Below are 18245 nucleotides of genomic sequence, written 5' to 3'. Positions count from 1 at the left end.
ACGCCCAAAAGAGACAGAGGAAAAAAAGACAAAACATTGATTTGACTGTATCATGCAGGCTCTTGGTTGTGGCGTGTGGGATCCAGTTCCCTGACCAGAGATCGAACCCAGGCCCCCTGCATTGGGAGCGCAGAGTCTTAGCCACGAGACTGTTGCTGCTGCTGCTAAGTCGCTTCAGTCGTGTCCGACTCTGCACGACCCATAGACGACAGCCCACCAGGCTCCCGTGTCCCTGGGATTCTCCAGGCAAGAACACTGGAGTGGGGCTGTTAGGGACGTTCTAAGACTTTTGCTGAATAACATTCTTCCCTGTGGCCTGCTAAGAGACGGAACAGAAGTCAAACCGTGCTGCATTGCGACATCAAGCACAAAGGGTGAAATGAAAGACCTGGCCTTGGTGCTCTCTTCCCTGAACTTGTCCTTTGAGACTCTGCCAACCAGCCAACTGCACAGAGCAGCCACCTTGCCCAGGTGAACATGCAGAGTGGTTCCGGGGGCGGGGTGAGGGGCCGTTCTTTGTTCAGAGTATTCGATGTCTACATATCCGCTGTATGCCCATCAAATGGAATGACGTGTCATTAAATTTAATACTAAAAAAAATCTGTTAGTTTGGACACGGGTGAGTTGACACTTGACTTTGCTTAGAAAGCCGTGTCCTGGGACTTCCGTGGTGGTCCTGTGGTGGAGACTCTGCCCTTCCTACACAAGGGGCATGGCTTCTATCCCTGGCTGGGGAACTAAGATGCTGCACGCTATTGAGAGGTAAAAATTAAAAACAAACAAAAAAGCCAGGTCCTCACAGGAAGAGCAAATTAACAATACAATGAGATTGACCTGGAGGTGGTACAATGGGAAAGGCAAGAAACCAAGATGCTAAGAACGCTTAGAAGACTTAGGGAAACGCAATATGCTTATCACCAATTCATCTTACCTGATAGAGCAGGTCCCCCAAAACTCTACTGAGCTTCAGTGTGAAGGAAAGAATAGATTCTATTAGTTCAGTAAAAACAATTTTCTTATATACAAAATATACATCCATATTGCACTCATTAAAAAAATAACATATCAAGATAAGTACACTACCACTCTTTCCTCCCTCCTCATTCCTGTCAATTTGGTCTTTATCTTTCCAGACCTTGTCCCCACATATTTAAGAAGAGCCAGCATGGACTTCCCTGGCGGTGCAGTGGTTAAGAATCCTCCTGCGATGCAGGGACACGGGTTCCATCCCTGGTGGAGGAGCTAAGATCCCACACATGTCACGGGGCCACTAAGCCTGTGCCTCACTCCCGAGCCCATGCTCTCGGGGCTGTGTGCGGTACCTACTGAAGCCTGTGTTCAGGCTTCTAGAGTAACTACGCTCGAGCCCACATTCCGTATGAAGAGAAGCTACCGCCAGGAGAAGCAACGAGGGACAGCCCAAGCACAGCAGTAAAGACCCAGCAGAGCCCAAAGTAAATAAATGTAAATGAATAAAATAAAGAGGGAACAGTCAGCCTCTGTATCCGGGCGTTTCCCACCCATGAATTTGGCCAACGGCGGATCCAAGGCTGGTTGGATCTGCGAGTGGGGAGTCCGCGGTTACACGGGAAGGACTGCGTTACAGCCGCGTGATATGATGGAGTCGAGCGCCTGTGGGCTTGGGGCCACGGGGGTCCTGGAGCTGTCTTCCCCATATTCCGAGGAGTGACCGTACACACGTAGAGTAGAAAACATTTAGTTCTTCTGTTTCGTTGTTTTCTGCAAAGATTAGTGGAACGGATTGCTCTGCCACCGCCTTTTCGTTCTGCCAACACTCGGGAAAGCCGCCCATGTGAGCTCATCTAGGCTTACTTCATTTTCCCTTCGCCGTTGTTTTACATGGTTGCCTCGTATTTCACCAATGGCTGCTTCATAGCTGCAGAAGCTCTTTGCCTGCTGATGGGTTTTACTCTATTTCTGATTACTTTCTTTTACTCACTGCTATGCCACCTCCTAGTGCTTGGGTGCGAGATTTGTTCTAGAACAGTTAACGAGACGGGGCATTTCTTAGTCACCAGGCATTTAAATGTTACCAGAGACTGCCCAAATTGCCCTCCCAGTGGCCAGACTAGTTTACCTCCCTAGAGTAGTGTGTGAGATTTCTCATTTCCCCATACTTTCAGTGTATATTCTTGCAAGTCTTAAAACTGCATTTCTTCACTAAAATTCTACTTTCTTGTTAAGTCATTAAGTCATGTCTGACTCTCTGTGACCCCATGGACTGCAGCACACCAGGCTTCCCTGCCCTTCGCCATCTCATGGAGTTTGCTCAAACTCATGTCCATCGAGTCAGTGATGCCATCCAACCATCTCATCCTGTCGTCCCCTTCTCCTCTTGCCCTCAATCTTTCCTGGCATCAGGGGCTTTTCCTATGAGTCAGCTCTTCGCATCAGGTGACCAAAGTATTGGCGCTTCAGCTTCAGCATCAGTCCTTCCAGTGAATATTCAGGGTTGATTTCCTTTAGGACTGACTAGTCACACTAAAATTTTTTTTATAATTAATTTTATTTCGCTGTGCTGGGTCTTAGTTGTAGCACATGGGTTCTTCAATCTTCCTTGTGGCATGAGGGATATTTTCAGTTGCAGGATACGGGATCTAGTTCCCTGACCAGGGATCAAACCTGGGGCCCCTGCATTGACAGCATGGAGGCTTAGCCACAGGACCACCAGGGAAGTCCCTAGTCACACTTAAAAAAAAACTAATTTGGACCAAATGCCAGTCAATGAGGTTCAATGATTCTTTTAATTAATTCTAGAGAAGCTAGAATTAGAACATTCATTTTAATTCACTAGTCCTCCCTTCTTTGGCCTTTAGATACAATTGATAAGCAGTATTGACTTTCACTCAAAGGGAGACATTGTTAAATACAGGCCTGTGATGACAGAGGAAAGACAAGCTCGTTCAAAATTCTAGGCATGGCCTGATAGGTCAAGGGCTTCTGCAAGAAACGATTTTACAAGAAGGGCTGTAATAGGGAAGAACTAACCTGACTGCATATTAGATCTGCTTTTTACTTTAACCTTTGATTCAGTTGCTTTTGCTTCCAGTTAAGAATATTGCCTATAGCCTGAAATACACAAGACAGCCCATTCTCAAGGCTCTGACATTTAAGGGTACACCACTTCTCTACTCATACAGAGAAAAAAATTCACAGGACAGAGAATAAGATTTGTCATATGGATGGTTTACAGGAATATTGTGACCTGACCTGTGTGGACAGCCGCAAGAACAAAGGATTTCTACACTAAGAAGTCTGGAAAAACCAACTAAGACCCTCTCTCACCTTGTCTTTGAAAATGGAGTTTGGAGTTTTGGGGGCTCAAATCACCCATCTCCTTGGGGCTTCCCAGGTGGCATTAGCGGCAAAGAACCTGCCTACCAAAGCAGGAGAGGCAAGAGACACTGGGAAGATCCCTGGGAAGATCCCCTGGAATAGGAAGTGGCAATCTGCTCCAGCATTCTTGCCTGGACAATTCCAGGGACAGAAGAGCCTGGTGGGCTCTAGTCCATGGGGGTGCAGAGAGCGGGACACGACAGAGTCGCACACGCACTTCCATCTCCCTGCATGGCCCTCAATGAAGCTTTCTCTGCTCCAGACTCTGATGCCTTGGTTTGTTTGGCCTCACGATGCATCGGGCGCAGGAACTTGTGCTTGATGCGCAAGTCTTTGCAATTGCCAGTATTTCCATAGGTTCTGCCTTCCCGCGTGTTTGGTGGAACTCTTCTTTTGTGGAAATTCTTCTTTCCTGGTTTCTGAGGTTTGCAGTGTCACTCTTTGCCCTGAGCCCAGGAGTTTTCCACAAACAGAGAGGCAATTCAAACAGCTTAACTATGCTGGTACCTACTGCTGACCTGGGGCTTTACATTTTTATGTCATTTTTACAACGCTTCCTCCCATTCTAACGTTATCTTAGTCATTTTGCAGACTAGAAAGCTGAGGTTCAGAAGTTAAATAACTCATCTAAAATGAAACCAGGATAGAAACCCAGGCCTACCAGGCCCTAAACCTTTATGCTGCATTTTAATGCAGAGAAAGTGCAGATAGTAGCCTTATCTGACAACAGATACAGTAGAAAGCCGGTATCGACAACAATTATGGGCAGGGTAAGGGAGTTAATAATGAAAGAAATTCAGGTGTTTTGTAGAGCGCTCTCCATAGTTTAAGGAAAAGTTACATGTGTGGTATAACACCGTGGTTAAGAGCATATACTCTGGAGAGAGGTGGCCTGGCTTCAAATCCTACCTCTGCCACTTCCTGGCTGTGTGACTTTGGGCAAGTTACTCGACCTCTCTGTGCCTCAGTTTTCTCACCTACAAGGTGGGGATTAAAAATAACACACGTTTCAGTAGGTCAGACAGAGAAAGATAAATATCAGATGATATCACTTACACGTGGAATCTAAAAAAAGGGTATGAATGAATTTCTCTACAAAACAGAAACAGAGTTACAGATGGAGAAAACACATTTATAGTTACCAGGGAGTCAGGCAGGAGAGGGATACACTGGAGACTGCGGTTGGTACATACGCACTGCAAAATATACGGCAGACAACGTGAGGACGTGCGGCATAGCACATGGAACTCTACTCCACACTAATGGCCTAAACGGGCGAGGAACCTAAGAAAGAGTGCACAGACATATATGGATAACAGACTCACTGTGCTGTGTACCTGAAACTAACATGACATCGTAAATCAGCTCTCAGTTCAGTTCACTTCAGTCGCTCAGTCCTGTTCTGACCGTATGAAACCCCATGGACTGTAGCCCGCCAGCCTGCTCTCTCCATGGGGATTCTCCAGGCAAGAATACTGGAGTGGGTTGCCATGCCCTCCTCCAGATGAGGAATACTCGGTCGGTTCAGTCTAGTCGCTCAGTTGTGTCTGACTCTTTGCGACCTCAGGGACTGCAGCACACCAGGCTTTACTGTCCATCACCAACTCTTGGAACTTCCTCAGACTCATGTCCATCAAGTCGCTGATGCCATCCGACCATCTCATCCTCTGTCGTCCCTTACTCTTCCTGCCTGCAGTCTTGCCCAGCATCGGGGTCTTTTCCAGTGAGTCAGTTCTTCGCATCAGGTGGCCAAAGTATTGCTTTTTCAGCTTCAGCATCAGACCTTCCAACGAATATTGGTGTATGTACTGCTTTCTCAATTTGGAACCAGTCTGTTGTTCCACGTCCGGCTCTAACTGTTGCTTCTTGACCTGCATACAGATTTCTCAGGAGGCAGGTCAGGCGGTCTGGTATTCCCATCTCTTGATGAATTTTCCACAGTTTGCTGTGATCCACACAGTCAAAGACTTTAGTGTAATCAATGAAGCAGAAGTAGATGTTTTTCTGGAATTCTTTTGCTTTTTCTGTGATTCAGCGGATGTTGGCAATTGGATCTCTGGTTCCTCTGCTTTTCCTAAATCCAGCTTGAACATCTGGGAGTTCTTGGTTCATGTACTGTTGAAGCCTAGCTTGGAGAATTTTGAGCATTAGTTTGCTAGTGTGTGAAATTAGCTATACTCCAATACAATTTTTTAAAAAAGTCCAGTTTCAAAAAACCCCCCACACATTTCACTGGGTTGTTGTAATGATTAAATAAGGTAGTATTTGGAAAGCAATAGAATAATGCCTTATATATGGTAAGCACTATAAAAGTTTATCATTACTATCATTATGATTGTATGTGGTCTTCACTGTTACTCCCATTTTATAGGTGAGGAAAATGTTAAGCAACTCACCCACGATCATGGAGTGAGTCAGTGATAGACTTGGACCACAATCTGGGTCTCTACCATCCTGTCCAGGGGTTTCCAACTCCTAGCACTGCCTCCCAACTTAACTAAATGTAAGCAGAGGGGTTGCTGCAGGCCTTGGAATGTCTGTTGCAATTAAAGACAGGGCCAGGCATAATTCACGTTCTCTCTGAGAATGAAAGGGGGATCCGTAGAGGAGGAATTTCAGGAACTTCAGAGAAGCATGTGAAACATTCCGCAACAGTTCAGTCCCACTCTGTTTCACGAGCTTTTCCCAGCACGTGAATCCGTCTTCCCAGGCTACCACTCCTCTTTCTCTCCATCCCAGGCTCAGCATCGCATCACCACCACCTGTCTTTGCGCAGCCACAGGAACTTTCTGCCTGGCATCCTACCTTCAACACATTCTCCTAACTAAAGCCAAAGATGTATTTTAAAGGTAAGCCCACTCATGTCAGTTCTGGATGAAGATGCTTCAGCGTCTCCCCATGGCTCTAAGGTCTTGGACTAAACCCTTTCCTCTAGCCTGCAAGACTGGGCTCAGAACGGACCCTTCCTTTCATTTCCTATCTCATAACTCAAGTTCTGGGCTCCTTGGTCAAACTGAACTTCCCTCAGTTCCTCAAAATAGAGCTCTGGTGTTGGACACACAATCCTCTCTCTTTTAACCGTCTTAGTCTGGCCAAGTCCTACTGATCCTCTGAGCTTCAGCCCAGAACGCAGCTCTTCTGGGAAAACTTTTTGTGTTTTTCACTCCACTTTTTGCACTCTTGATAACATATGTCATGCAGCATGGAAACTGCTGTATCCTTGCCTATATATCTCACTGGAATCTGGACTCCTTGAGGACAATAGCCGCGCCTCTTTGATTCATTGCTATACCTGCATCTAACACAAGAGCTGAAGATAAATACGCTAGTTGAAACTGAGGAAACGGAGGCTATTCCCAAAGGGGAACTTGTAGGCAGAGTGCAAAAATAAAATGATTAAGGCCAGAAACTTTAGGAACATTTCCAGAAATGGTGAAAGAGGCTGTTTGGAGGGTCAAGAGGTAGGCAACACCATGGCAACACCTGTGGGAAGAGACAGCGTTAAGAAAGAGAGCCCGGAACGAGGCAGAAGAGGGGTTCTGCAGGGGGGAGAGAGTGTTAAGAAAGAGGGCCCAGAATGAGGCAGAAGAGAGGTTCTGCAGGGGAGAGGTGATTACTGATGGAGTTAGCTTTTAGGGGAGCTTGGAAAATCCCATGTATGGAGGAGCCTAGTAGGCTGTAGTCCATGGTGTCACTAAGAGTTGGACATGACTGAGTGACTTCACTTTCACTTTTCACTTTCATGCATTGGAGAAGGAAATGGCAACCCACTCCAGTGTTCTTGCCTGGAGAATCCCAGGGATGGGGGAGCCTGGTGGGCTGCTGTCTATGGGGTTGCACAGAGTCGGACACGACTGAAGCGACTTAGCAGCAGCAGCAGCAGCAGCAGCAGCAGCAGCAGCAGCAGCAGCAGCAGATGTTGATTAGGGTTACCCAGCTACTTTGGTTTGCCTGGTGCTGTCCCCGTTTTAAAATTGAAAGTCCTGTGTCCAATGAAAACCCTTGGTTCAGGCAAACCTAGGTTGGTGGTGTTAGGGTGGAATCCAGATTATTAGAGGAGCTAGTGGTTCTGGACAAGGGCTACTTCTCTCTGAGTTATGAGAGAAGGCAGAGAAGGAGAGAAGGGCAGGATTAAATAAAGGGTGTGGGCTGAGCCATCAGGCTTCCCTGGTGGCTCAGATAGCAAAGAGTTCAGTCGCTCAGTCGTGTCCAACTCTTTGGGACTCCATGGACTGCAGCACGCCAGGCCTCCTTGTCCATCACCAAATCCCAGAGTTTACGCAAACTCATGTCCATTGAGTCGGTGATGCCATCCAACCATCTCATCCTCTGTAGTCCCCTTCTCCTCCCTCCTTCGATCTTTCCCAGCATCAGGGTCTTTTCAAATGAGTCAGTTTTTCCCATCAGGTGGCCAAAGTATTGGAGTTCAGCTTCAACATCAGCCCTTTCAATGAACACCCAGGACTGATCTCCTTTAGGATGGACTGGTTGGATCTCCTTGCAGTCCAAGGGACTCTCAAGAGTCTTCTCCAACACCACAGCTCAAAAGCATCAATTTTTCGGCATTCAGCTTTAAGATAGTAAAGAATCAGCCTGCAATGTGGGAGAACCAGGTTCCCTCTCTGGGTTGGGAAGATCCCCCTGGAGAAAGGAATGGCAACCCACTCCAGTACTCTTGCCTGGAGAATCCCACGGACGGAGGAGCCGGGTAGACTACAGTCCATGAAGTCGCGAAGAGTAGGACACGGCTGAGCAATTCCTCATCGGCTTTGGAATCTTTCCCTGTTCTGTTCCCTCCGGTCCTAGCGGCGCCGCAGTTGGGAGGACCGCTCACCGCTAGGGGGAGGAGCGGCGCAAACGACACGGCTGCCCCTCTAGCTCTCCCCGACGAGCTCTCTATGGCGCTCGTCAGCCCGGCCAGGCCGAGGGGGGCGGGGTCCCGCCACGTGACCGAGGCGCCCCTCCCCCCCGCCCCCCCGCCGCCCGCCCTCAGGCCGGCGCAGGCGCGGTGGTCACGTCGCCGTCGCCGGGCTCCGTAGCCCGCGCCGCTTCGCCTCCTTCGGCCCCTGAGGCGGCCGCCCGGGCGGTCCTGCGGCTCTTCCTCCTGCGGCTGCGGGCCGCGGGGGCCGAGGCCATGTCCCGGAAGCAGGCCGCCAAGGGCCGGCCGGGCAGCGGCAGCCGCAAAGCCGAGGCCGAGCGCAAGCGGGACGAGCGGGCGGCGCGCCGGGCCCTGGCCAGGGAGCGGCGGAACCGGCCGGAGTCCGGCGGCGGCGGGGGCTGCGAGGAGGAGTTCGTCAGCTTCGCCAACCAGCTGCAGGCCCTGGGGCTGAAGCTGCGGGAGGTGCCGGGGGACGGGTGAGGCGCGCCCGGGAGCGCGGGGGCGGGCGGCGCCGCGGTTCGCGCCGGGGCTTGGCGGCCGTCTCCCTGCGCCGGCGGAGCGCGGGACCGCGAGCCCGCCGGCGCCCCCCCTCGAGACGCGCGCGGCCTCCCCCGTGGCCCTCGTGCTGGCGAACTGTCGGGGGTCCCGACAGAAGGTCTCCCTGAGATCGGTGCCCCGGAAGCACCTCCTCCCCGGGCAAAAATAGGGTGACTCTCAAGCCGAGACCTGAGGGGATGAGACGGGGCCAGTCGGGCCCCCCCCAAAAAAAGGTGACTTTAAGCCAAGACCTGAGGGAATGAGATGGAGCCAGTCGCCCCCCGCCCCCCAAAAAAGGTGACTTTAAGCCAAGACCTGAGGGAATGAAATGGAGCCGCCCCACCCCCCCCCAGCAAAAAAAAGGTGACTTTAAGCCGAGACCTGAGGGGATGAGATGGAGCCAGTCCCGCCCCCCCCCCCAAAAAGGTGACTTTAAGCCAAGACCTGAGGGGATGAGATGGAGCCGGACCCCCCCCCCCCAAAAAAAAAGGTGACTTTAAGCCAAGACCTGAGGGGATGAGATGGAGCCAGTCCCGCCCCCCCAAAAAAGGTGACTTTAAGCCAAGACCTGAGGGGATGAGATGGAGCCGGACCCCCCCCAAAAAAGGTGACTTTAAGCCAAGACCTGAGGGGATGAGATGGAGCCGGACCCCCCCCCCAAAAAAAAAAGGTGACTTTAAGCCAAGACCTGAGGGGATGAGATGGAGCCAGTCCCGCCCCCCCAAAAAAGGTGACTTTAAGCCAAGACCTGAGGGGATGAGATGGAGCCAGTCGCCCCCCGCCCCCCAAAAAAGGTGACTTTAAGCCAAGACCTGAGGAAATGAGATGGAGCCAGTCAGTCAGAGAGCAGGGCCATATGAAGAGCAGTCAGACAGGCGCAAGGAGGTGTAAGCCCCACTTGACAGGATGCTTGGACTCCTTTGATCCCTTACTGTTGGGTATTGCCCTCCTGCCACACTCCGGAAATTAGGCCTGAGAGGGCCTGTCGTTTGCTAAGTTGAAGGCAGTTTCTCTTTAATTCTTCCTTGTATGGACTTCAGTTTCTCCTCTGTAAGCAGTGGCGCTTACCTAGCATTGCTTGGGGGGTTTAGACAGGAATCTAAGTCCAGCTTTGTAGGTCTAGCTTTTTGAAAGAACACGGGGTAAACACTTGGGATAGTAGGAGGGAGAGAGTGGATGATGGGAAGGAAAAATGACCCCAGGAAGAGGGATATGGATCCAGGAGTGTGGAGGAAAGAATAAAAAGGGTAGGGAGAGGCGAGGAGATCAGTTAGCATCCCCATTGTGGGGGTAGGTAAAAGGGAGTCTGGTTGCAAGAGTGTGGCACTGTGGAAGAGGCAGTATTAATAACAGCCTGGCTATTGTTTCTTCCTTCATTTGGGGGCTCAGCTAGGCAAAGAGGCAAGAATAAGATGAAGCTGAAGACCATACAGAATTGCCTTAGCCTTAACTGTGGAAGAGGGGCAAGAAAATGTTGTTTGGTTTCCATTATGTTGCACCTTATTAATCAAGACTGTGTATGACCTGGCCTTGATTTACCTTTCCCAGTTTTCCTACATATGTGCAGTGTTTTAGGCAGATTGGATTTAGAGCTTGATTGCAATTTGTTCGCCACCACCTAACACAGTGCCTGGTACATTAAAGGCATTCAGTGCATTTTTGTTGAATAAATGATGATAAGAATATCATAGAGGAAGGCTAGCTAGGCCCTTAGCAGGGCCCCTCAAAGAGGTGTTTTCTTAGTGGAGTCGCTACAGTTCAAAGGTTGCTTTGCTGGGTCTTGATTTTAGCCTAATACTTGATTTTTGTCAAATATAGTTTATTAAATATTCTGGGCATTAGCCACTCATAAGCACAAGACATTGGTTTATAAACCGAAGTATCAGTTGAATTTGGTGGGTCTGAGCTGGTGTCTGGTTCTTCCTTGCAGATGATTGGATTGCTTCTGTCTGCTATACTGGGGTTGGTATTCCCACTGTCAGTGTGTCCAGGAAACTGACATACTCAACAGAAGGTTGCTTGTGAGCAGGAATTGGAGCTCAGGGAGCTGTGAAGTCTTGAGCTAGTTCTCATAATGCCGTGGGGACTTCGGGAGTGCTACTTCTGCTCCCCTGCCCCTGAAGAGAGCGTATTTCTTTAGTTAATTCGGGAAACATTGGTTGAGGAAGGTGCTGGGAATACATTGCCTAGTAAGAAAGAAACAGGACAGCAGGTCTCACACATTCTGGTCTTAGGATCCCTTTACCCTCTTAAAAATGAATGAGGGCTCCAAAGAGCTTTGGCTTATGTGGATTATGGTTATCAATGTTTACTATATGAGAAAGTAAAGTAAAGTAAAAACATGGTACGCAAACATTATATTAGCTTTCAGAGTGATAACAGATATCGTATATCAAGTAGCCTCTAGAAAACTCCATTGTACACTTGTGAGAGAATTAGAGTGAAAAGGATAACTAACATTAGTTTCGGAGTCAGAACTCTGAAAAGGTCTCAGAGACACCCTCCCTTCCCAAACTGGGTCATGCTTTAAGAGTGAATGGTATAAATACTTAAAGTACAAGTTGATAGATTCTTTACAGTGACTGATTATAGCATACTATTGAGAAGAAAGCGGCCAACACTCCCTGAAGTGGCCAGGGAAACCGCGTTCATTCAGCACATGTTCATCGAAACCTACTCTGTGCTAGGTGCCTCTCAGAGAAGGTCATTCTCAGACTGGGCCATGAAGGGCCAATAAAAATACGCTAAGAGAGCATTCCGGACTGAGGGGTAAAATGTGTAAAGGCACAGGAGCACTTTATTTTTGAGAGATCTGCAAATTGTTGAGTCTGACAAGGCTGGAGGCCAGCTTGACTGCAGTGCTTATGTCACTCCCTTCTGACATCCCTGTTCTTTGGACAGTGTTAGGTCAAATGGTAATGGTAATTCCTCCTCTGTGGGCTGCATGAAGCGAACCCCTTTCCGTTCACAAGTTCTTCCCATGGGTGCCATGTGGTGGGCTGTTAGTCCTCTGTAGTATTGTGTCACTTTTGGATATGGTGAAGACAGGCTTTATCACTGTGCAGTGGATGGTGCTTCCTGTTTGTTACGGGTTAGTAGATATCAGTGGATTATTTTGTTTGTTGATATTTCTTGAGTACTCTTGGTGAAATATGAAGTTAGGTAATGAAAAAATAATCAAGTCTCCACTCTTCTGACTTTCCATTCTGGTCTGATAAGAATATTGAATAGCCTGAGATAGCATCTCGCTATATAAATGTATTCATTGTTGGCAGTGTGGCATTTGTAGCATGCTAGAGCCTTTGGGTGCTTGGGAATAAACCAGCTGGTATTCTGTAACGTAGCCTTTATGTGAGCTGGATCAGTGTAGCATGGGTTAATCAGGGAGCCGCTTATAGGGTGTTGTAATGCTTCATGGGCCACCTTCATATTTATTGTGTTGTCTGAAGGTGAAAAGTGAAAGTGAAGTCGCTCAGTCGTGTCTGACTCTTTGCGGCCCATGAACTGTAGCCCGCTAAGCTCCTCCATCCATGGGATTCTCCAGGCAAGAATACTGGAGTGGGTTGCCATTTCCTTCTCCAGGGGATGGACCCACATAAATTGGATTCAGTTTCAAAACAGGAAATATTTTAACCTTGATGTGGTCCTTAAAAACATGATTGAATGTAGCATGAATAGAATCTCTAATTGGATTAGGCAGTACAATATTAACATTTCTCTGAACTCTATCCGGTTGTATCTTCCTAAATGTAGCCTCAAATTACAGGACTAACTAGTAGTGTTCTAATATCAAAGCATTGAAGAATCATTAATTTTAGCTACTTATTTCTGTCTCAGACAAGTTGTTTTATTTTTAAAGTTTACCTTGTTTTTATAATTGTAGGATTTTAATGACAGAAGGGTATCTACAATATCCATTAGTTCCTGCCTCACGTGTGTAGCAGCCTCATCTTTTGGGTCTTGCTCAGTGGTTTTCCACCTTGGTGGCACAGTAGAATCACCTGGGGAGCTTTGGAAAAAAATACAATGAATGGGCTTTGCCCCAGATCAGCCGCACCAGAACCTTGGGCCTTGGGGCTTGGTTGTGAATAATTGGAAAAAAAAAAAAGTCCGCATGGATTCTAAAGTGCAGTTTTATTGAGTACTGCTGATTTAGAGTCTAGATCCTGGTGTTGCTCAAACTTTACCATAAAACAGAATCACCTGGAGGGCTAATTAAATCCTTAGTGAGACTAGATTGCTGGGTCCCAACCCCAGAGAGTTTGACTCAGCAGGCCTCGGGCGGAGGGCTCAGAATTTTCATTTTGAACAAGTTCTCAGGTGATGCTCAAGTTGCTAGTCAGAGATCACACTTTTGAGAGTCAGTGATTGAGCCCATCGCTGCCTGATCGAAGTCAGAACCACATGTATAATTTGAAAATTTTTCAATAGCCATATTAAAAACGTAAAATGAAACAGATGAAATTAATTTTAGTATATACGGCAAGCCACTGTATCTAAAATGTCATTTCAGCATATAGTCAATGTAACAAGTTTTAATGAGATACTTTACATTTAAAAAATGCTGTTCAAAATCCAGTATTCAACACTTAAACACACATGAATTTGGATTAACCACATTTCAAGTGGTTAGTAATCACCTGTGGATAGTGGCAACCATATTGTATAGCACATAGGTGGACAGTTCCTGAGGCTTGACAATAGAAATGTACAGAATCCTTAGTCTGTGCAGTCTGTCTGTGTAAAACTAACACAAAGTTGCCTTTTGTTTGTCCTTGTCTCTGTAGCTTCCTTGTTTTGGTTTTAGTTTTATTGTACAAGGATAATATCCCTTTCACCATAACAGTTGGAGGCAGCATTCATGTCCCCTGGAGCCTTCTTCAGGCTGAAGGTCACTAGGTTTAAAGCCACATCACCTCACTTGAACATACCTTAAAATGTACCGATCAGAATTACATCTAGTACTCTAGCAGTGGTCTGACCTCCAAAGTGAAAGTCACTCAGTCGTGTCCAACTTTTTGCAACCTCATAGACTATAAAGTCTGTGAAATTCTTTAGGCCGGAATACTGGAGTGGGTAGCCATTCCCTTTTCCAAGGGATCTTTCCAAACCAGGGATTGAACCCAGGTCTCCCACATTGCAGGCAGATTCTTTACCAGCTGAGCCACCATGGAAGCCCAAGAATACTGGAGTGGGTAGCCTATCCCTTCTCCAGTGGATCTTCCCGCCCCAGGAATTGGACCAGGGTTTCCTGCATTGGAGGTGGATTCTTTACCAGCTGAGCTACAAGGGAACAAAACCTGACCCGCCGCCCATTTTTCTGCGTATTGTACTATTACTGCCCCCTGTTTGTGTTTTAAGTCACTTCAGTCATGTCCAACTCTTCAACCCTATAGACGGTAGCCCACCAGGCTCCTCTGTCCTTGGGATTCTCCAGGCAAGAACACTGGAGTGGGCTGCCATTGCCTCCTCCAGGGGCTTTTCCCGACCTGGGGAAGGAACCCAGCCCTCTTCTGTCTCCTGCATTGGCAGGCGGGTTCTTTGCCACTAGTGCCAGTTGGGAAGCCCAACTGCACCCTAAGAGCCCGTCAATTATTTTCATGTCTGTGTTGCAGTATTGTCTCATGCTAAATTATTGAGCACCCAAAGCCCTTGGGTGCTACTTGTGTGATTGATGACTTTTGTATGTGCATCTGTGGGGATAGTGGCGTGGCTCTGCAGTGGGGAGGACAGCGGCTAGGCATGTTGTTGGCCGTCACAGCTGGCAGGGAGAGCAGTGGCAGTGCTGCTACCGGCCTCTAGTCGGCTGAGGCCAGAGATGCTGCTGAACACCATCCCGTGCGTGGGACAGAGGATTGTCCAGAGTATCAGCAGTGTGAGGGTGGAGAGGCGCTGCTCTAGCGTAGTAGGCGAGGCGTGGGCCCAGAAAGCAGCGGGGGTCTCCTTGAGGCCCTCGGGCACTGGCTGCACTGTTCTCATGAGGATGGTGAGTGCTCTTCCTGGGCTCCCTGAGGGAACCCAGGTCATTTGCAGTGTTGTTCACATTTCCTGTGTCATTGCCTTATAACTGTTAGAAAAGGAAGTGATTCATCTATCTTGATTTTTCATTTTGACTATTTTTAGTGAGCTCGAGGAAGTTTTTTTTAAATATAGAAAAGTATATTTAACATTTTAAGTAAGTTTGACACATACTCCTAACTACCCAGGGATAACTTCACTAACATTTTGGTGCCTGGCATTGAATCCTGGTTGCACCACCTACTGATTTTGTGACCTTGGGCACTTTACCATAGGGGGATAGTAACTGTGTCTGTCTCATAGAGTTAACTGTAAGGACTAAATGCTTCTAATACGAATAAAGTGTTTGGAACAGCCCCTGGCACGTTGTCAGAGCTGCTTAAGTGCCGCTTTCAGTGCTTTTCCTTCGCGTGCGTTTGTGTGCGTTTCTGCATGTGTGTGGACAGTGTGCAGGTGAAGGTGGTGGAGCTTATGCAGTGTACAGTTTCACGCCTACTTTTTTGACTTGTGTGTGGAATATCTGCCCCTGTTACTGAAAGTTCTTAGGAAACATGTTACTTTCTTAGAATACCATGAATTTTGAGATATCAAATGTAAAATAACTTTGTATGTAATTTTTTGCCAAATCGTACCTCTTAAATGGAATTTAGGAGTAAACTAGTGGTAGCAGTTGGTAAAGGTTTAAGAACAGTTTGAGAGAGAAGCTTAAAATTGAGAACATGTTATCCATTGGCTTCCTTTTCCCCCCTGTGGTTGAAAAAAGACCACCATTGTTAGATTTTAGCAACAGACCCCTCATTCTAGTGTATAGAACTCTTATGTTCTAGTTCCTTCTAGAATGTTGCCCTAGATAGATGCAGAGTTTCTTGGATTCTTTTGTTTATAGAATCTGTTGCCTTTTAAATCTCCCTTCTTACCTGCCAAAAAAAGAAGTATAAATCCTTATACGTTTGAAGAGATTCCTGCCTCTCCAACTTTCTGTTGAAAACTCACTTTTCTAAGTTGAAAATAAAAAAAACCTCTGTCACCAAACACTTAGGTCTAAAGTCCTTTGAGAAGTGATGAGTTTATATTTTGGAATTAGAATGTCATAGATTTTCATTTGGAAGAGTGAACAGTCTGATGTGAAAGTGGGCAACTGTCTGGCTTCAGAAGGGCTCTTTCCTTAGTTTTGAGGATGCCAGCTTGTGTTTCAGTCTCTGTGTATCTGGGCTCTGTGTTTGTGATGTAGTTTGGAATTTTAGAAGCTGTTAAGGGGTGTGAAAGTAAACTCTTAAGATTTATTACCAGCATTTTAATTTTAGGAAGAAAACAAAAGGAAAGCTAGGAGAATTTTCATCTGGCAGAAGTAGAAACATCACTGTGGCTCCTTGAGTGAGAGGAGAGGCACCGGGAGGGAGAGTGAGCTGTGAGCTGCACCTGCGGGCAGCCCCAGTGCTTTCCTTCCCACGCCTTTCTCCACTGTGTCCTCAGGACTCAAAACAGGATGGAAAGTTTGATTGCTTCTATTGGGAGCTTGACAAATTGCTGTGTTTGTGATACTTGTTAGGTGAATGATTAGTTAGCTGTGCAGCCATAGTGGAAGGGCTTTCAGAAAAGAGATAGTAGATACGATTTACCATTTTGGAAGGAGATCTGGGCATCATAGAGAGCCCTTAGATGTGGAGTGGCCGTGGTGTCTGGGCCCTGTCTTCAGGTGGTTAGTAAATCACCAGCTCCACTTGTTGAGGCAGTGGAGGCTCAGAGAAGTTCAGTATCTTTCCTGAGTCAGCCAGCTCGTAAATGGGGAGTAGGATTCTTGTTTGTTGCCTCTCAAAAAGGGAAGGTGGTTGAATATCTTCCCTGGTGCTCTCCTGCCCCTGGTATCTGGGAAGAATCCTGGACAGTCGGAGAGCTGAAGCTTTATCTCTTCTCTGTGTGAAAGATTACCTTGGATGGCCTGCCATGAAGCATCATTGTTTTAGATGAACTAAGTTCATTTTTAAAAGGTCTTGACCAGCATTTTTGTTTTGATAGCAACTGCCTATTCAGAGCTCTTGGTGATCAGTTGGAAGGACACTCACGAAATCATCTCAAGCACCGACAGGAGACAGTGGACTACATGATAAAGCAGCGAGAAGATTTTGAACCCTTTGTGGAAGATGACATTCCTTTTGAGAAACATGGTAGGTTCACCGTGGGACACTGGATCCTCCAGGAGTGACGCATTGGGTAATCCGCTAGCATCCCCGACCCTCCCAGCTAGGGGTTTGATTACGTAAATTATGACATTTTTTTATTCAAAAAATATTTGTTTGTCTGTTCTGTAACAGGCAGCATGTCAGGCTGCTAAGAATCAGTACGTTTAGATGTAGGTGCCATTAGTAAAAGTGATGATAATTAACTTGAAAAGTGACTCTCTATTTGGGGTGGAGGGGAAGGGAGGAGGGGGGAGCAGCTTATGAAACAGTGTGTTTAGATTGATTCTGTTTTTCAAAAAGTTTTATTTTTGGCTGTGCCTTGTCTTCGTTGCTGCACACGGGCTTTCTCTGGTTTCAGTAAGGGGGCTACTCTTCACTGCAGCATGTGGCTTTCTCACTGCAGGGCCTTCTCTTGTTGCGGAGTGCGGGCTCTGGACGCACAGGCTTCAGTGGCCGCAGCGTGCAGGCTTGGTAGTTGCGGCTCGAGGGCTTTGGAGTGCAGGCTCAGTAGTTGTGGTGCACGGACTTAGTTGCCCCGCAGTATGTGGGATCTTCCCAGAATAGGGATTGAACCTCTGTCCCCTGCATTGGCAGGTGGATTCCCATCTACTGCGCCCCTCGCGCAGTCCAAGATTGACCCTATTTTTAAAAGGTGTCTTTATACAAAACAAATTAGGAAAGGTCTGTCGTTGTTGTCTGACTCCTTGCGACCCCGTGGACTGCAGCATGCCAGGCTTCCCTGTCTTTCACTACCTCCCAGAACTTACTCAACCTCATGTCCATTGAGTCGGTGTTGCCCTCCAACCATCTCATCCCCTGTCATCCCCTTCTCCTCCCACTTTCAGTCTTTCCCAGCATCAGGGTCTTTTCCAGTGCGCTGGCTCTTTGTATCAGGTGGCCAAAATATTGAAGCTTCAGCATCAGTCCTTCCAATGAATATTCAGGGTTGATTTCCTTTAGGTTTGACTGGTTTGATTTTGTAGTCCAAGGGACTCTCAAGAGTCTTCTCCAGCATCACAGTTTGAAAGCCTCAATTCTTTGGTGCTCAGCCTTCTTTATGGTTCACCTCTCACATCCATACATGACTACTGGAAAAACCATAGCTTTAACTCTAAGGATCTTTGTTGGCAAAGGGATGTCTTTGCTTTTTAATACACTGTCTACATTTGTCATAGTGTTTCTTCTAGGAAGCAAGTGTCTTTGAATTTCAAGGCTGCAGTTTCATGGCTTAATTTCATGGCTGCAGTCACCACCTGCAGTGATTTTGGAGCCCA

The 18245-nt window shown here is 47.3% G+C and overlaps 1 protein-coding gene across 3 annotated transcripts in view; it reads left to right on the top strand.

Moving 5' to 3' along the window:
• The first annotated feature begins 8341 nt into the window (after positions 1 to 8341).
• The window catches only part of OTUD3 (OTU deubiquitinase 3), a 29156-nt gene continuing 19252 nt past the window's right edge, over positions 8342 to 18245 (top strand). The window contains exons 1-2 of one of the 3 annotated variants that reach the window (XM_069575102.1): positions 8342 to 8712; positions 16808 to 16956. In XM_069575102.1, the coding sequence (XP_069431203.1) occupies positions 8492 to 8712; positions 16808 to 16956 (370 nt within the window). In that variant the 5' untranslated portion in view covers positions 8342 to 8491. Of the gene's footprint in view, positions 9007 to 16807; positions 16957 to 18245 lie in introns of all 3 variants that reach the window. The other 2 variants (XM_069575101.1, XM_069575103.1) reach the window with 2 other exon arrangements.

The sequence above is a fragment of the Ovis canadensis genome, chromosome 2, assembly GCF_042477335.2.
Source record: "Ovis canadensis isolate MfBH-ARS-UI-01 breed Bighorn chromosome 2, ARS-UI_OviCan_v2, whole genome shotgun sequence".
Lineage (NCBI taxonomy): Eukaryota > Metazoa > Chordata > Mammalia > Artiodactyla > Bovidae > Ovis > Ovis canadensis.
Note: the sequence above shows the minus strand (reverse complement) of the source record. Positions and strands in the feature narration are given on the sequence as shown.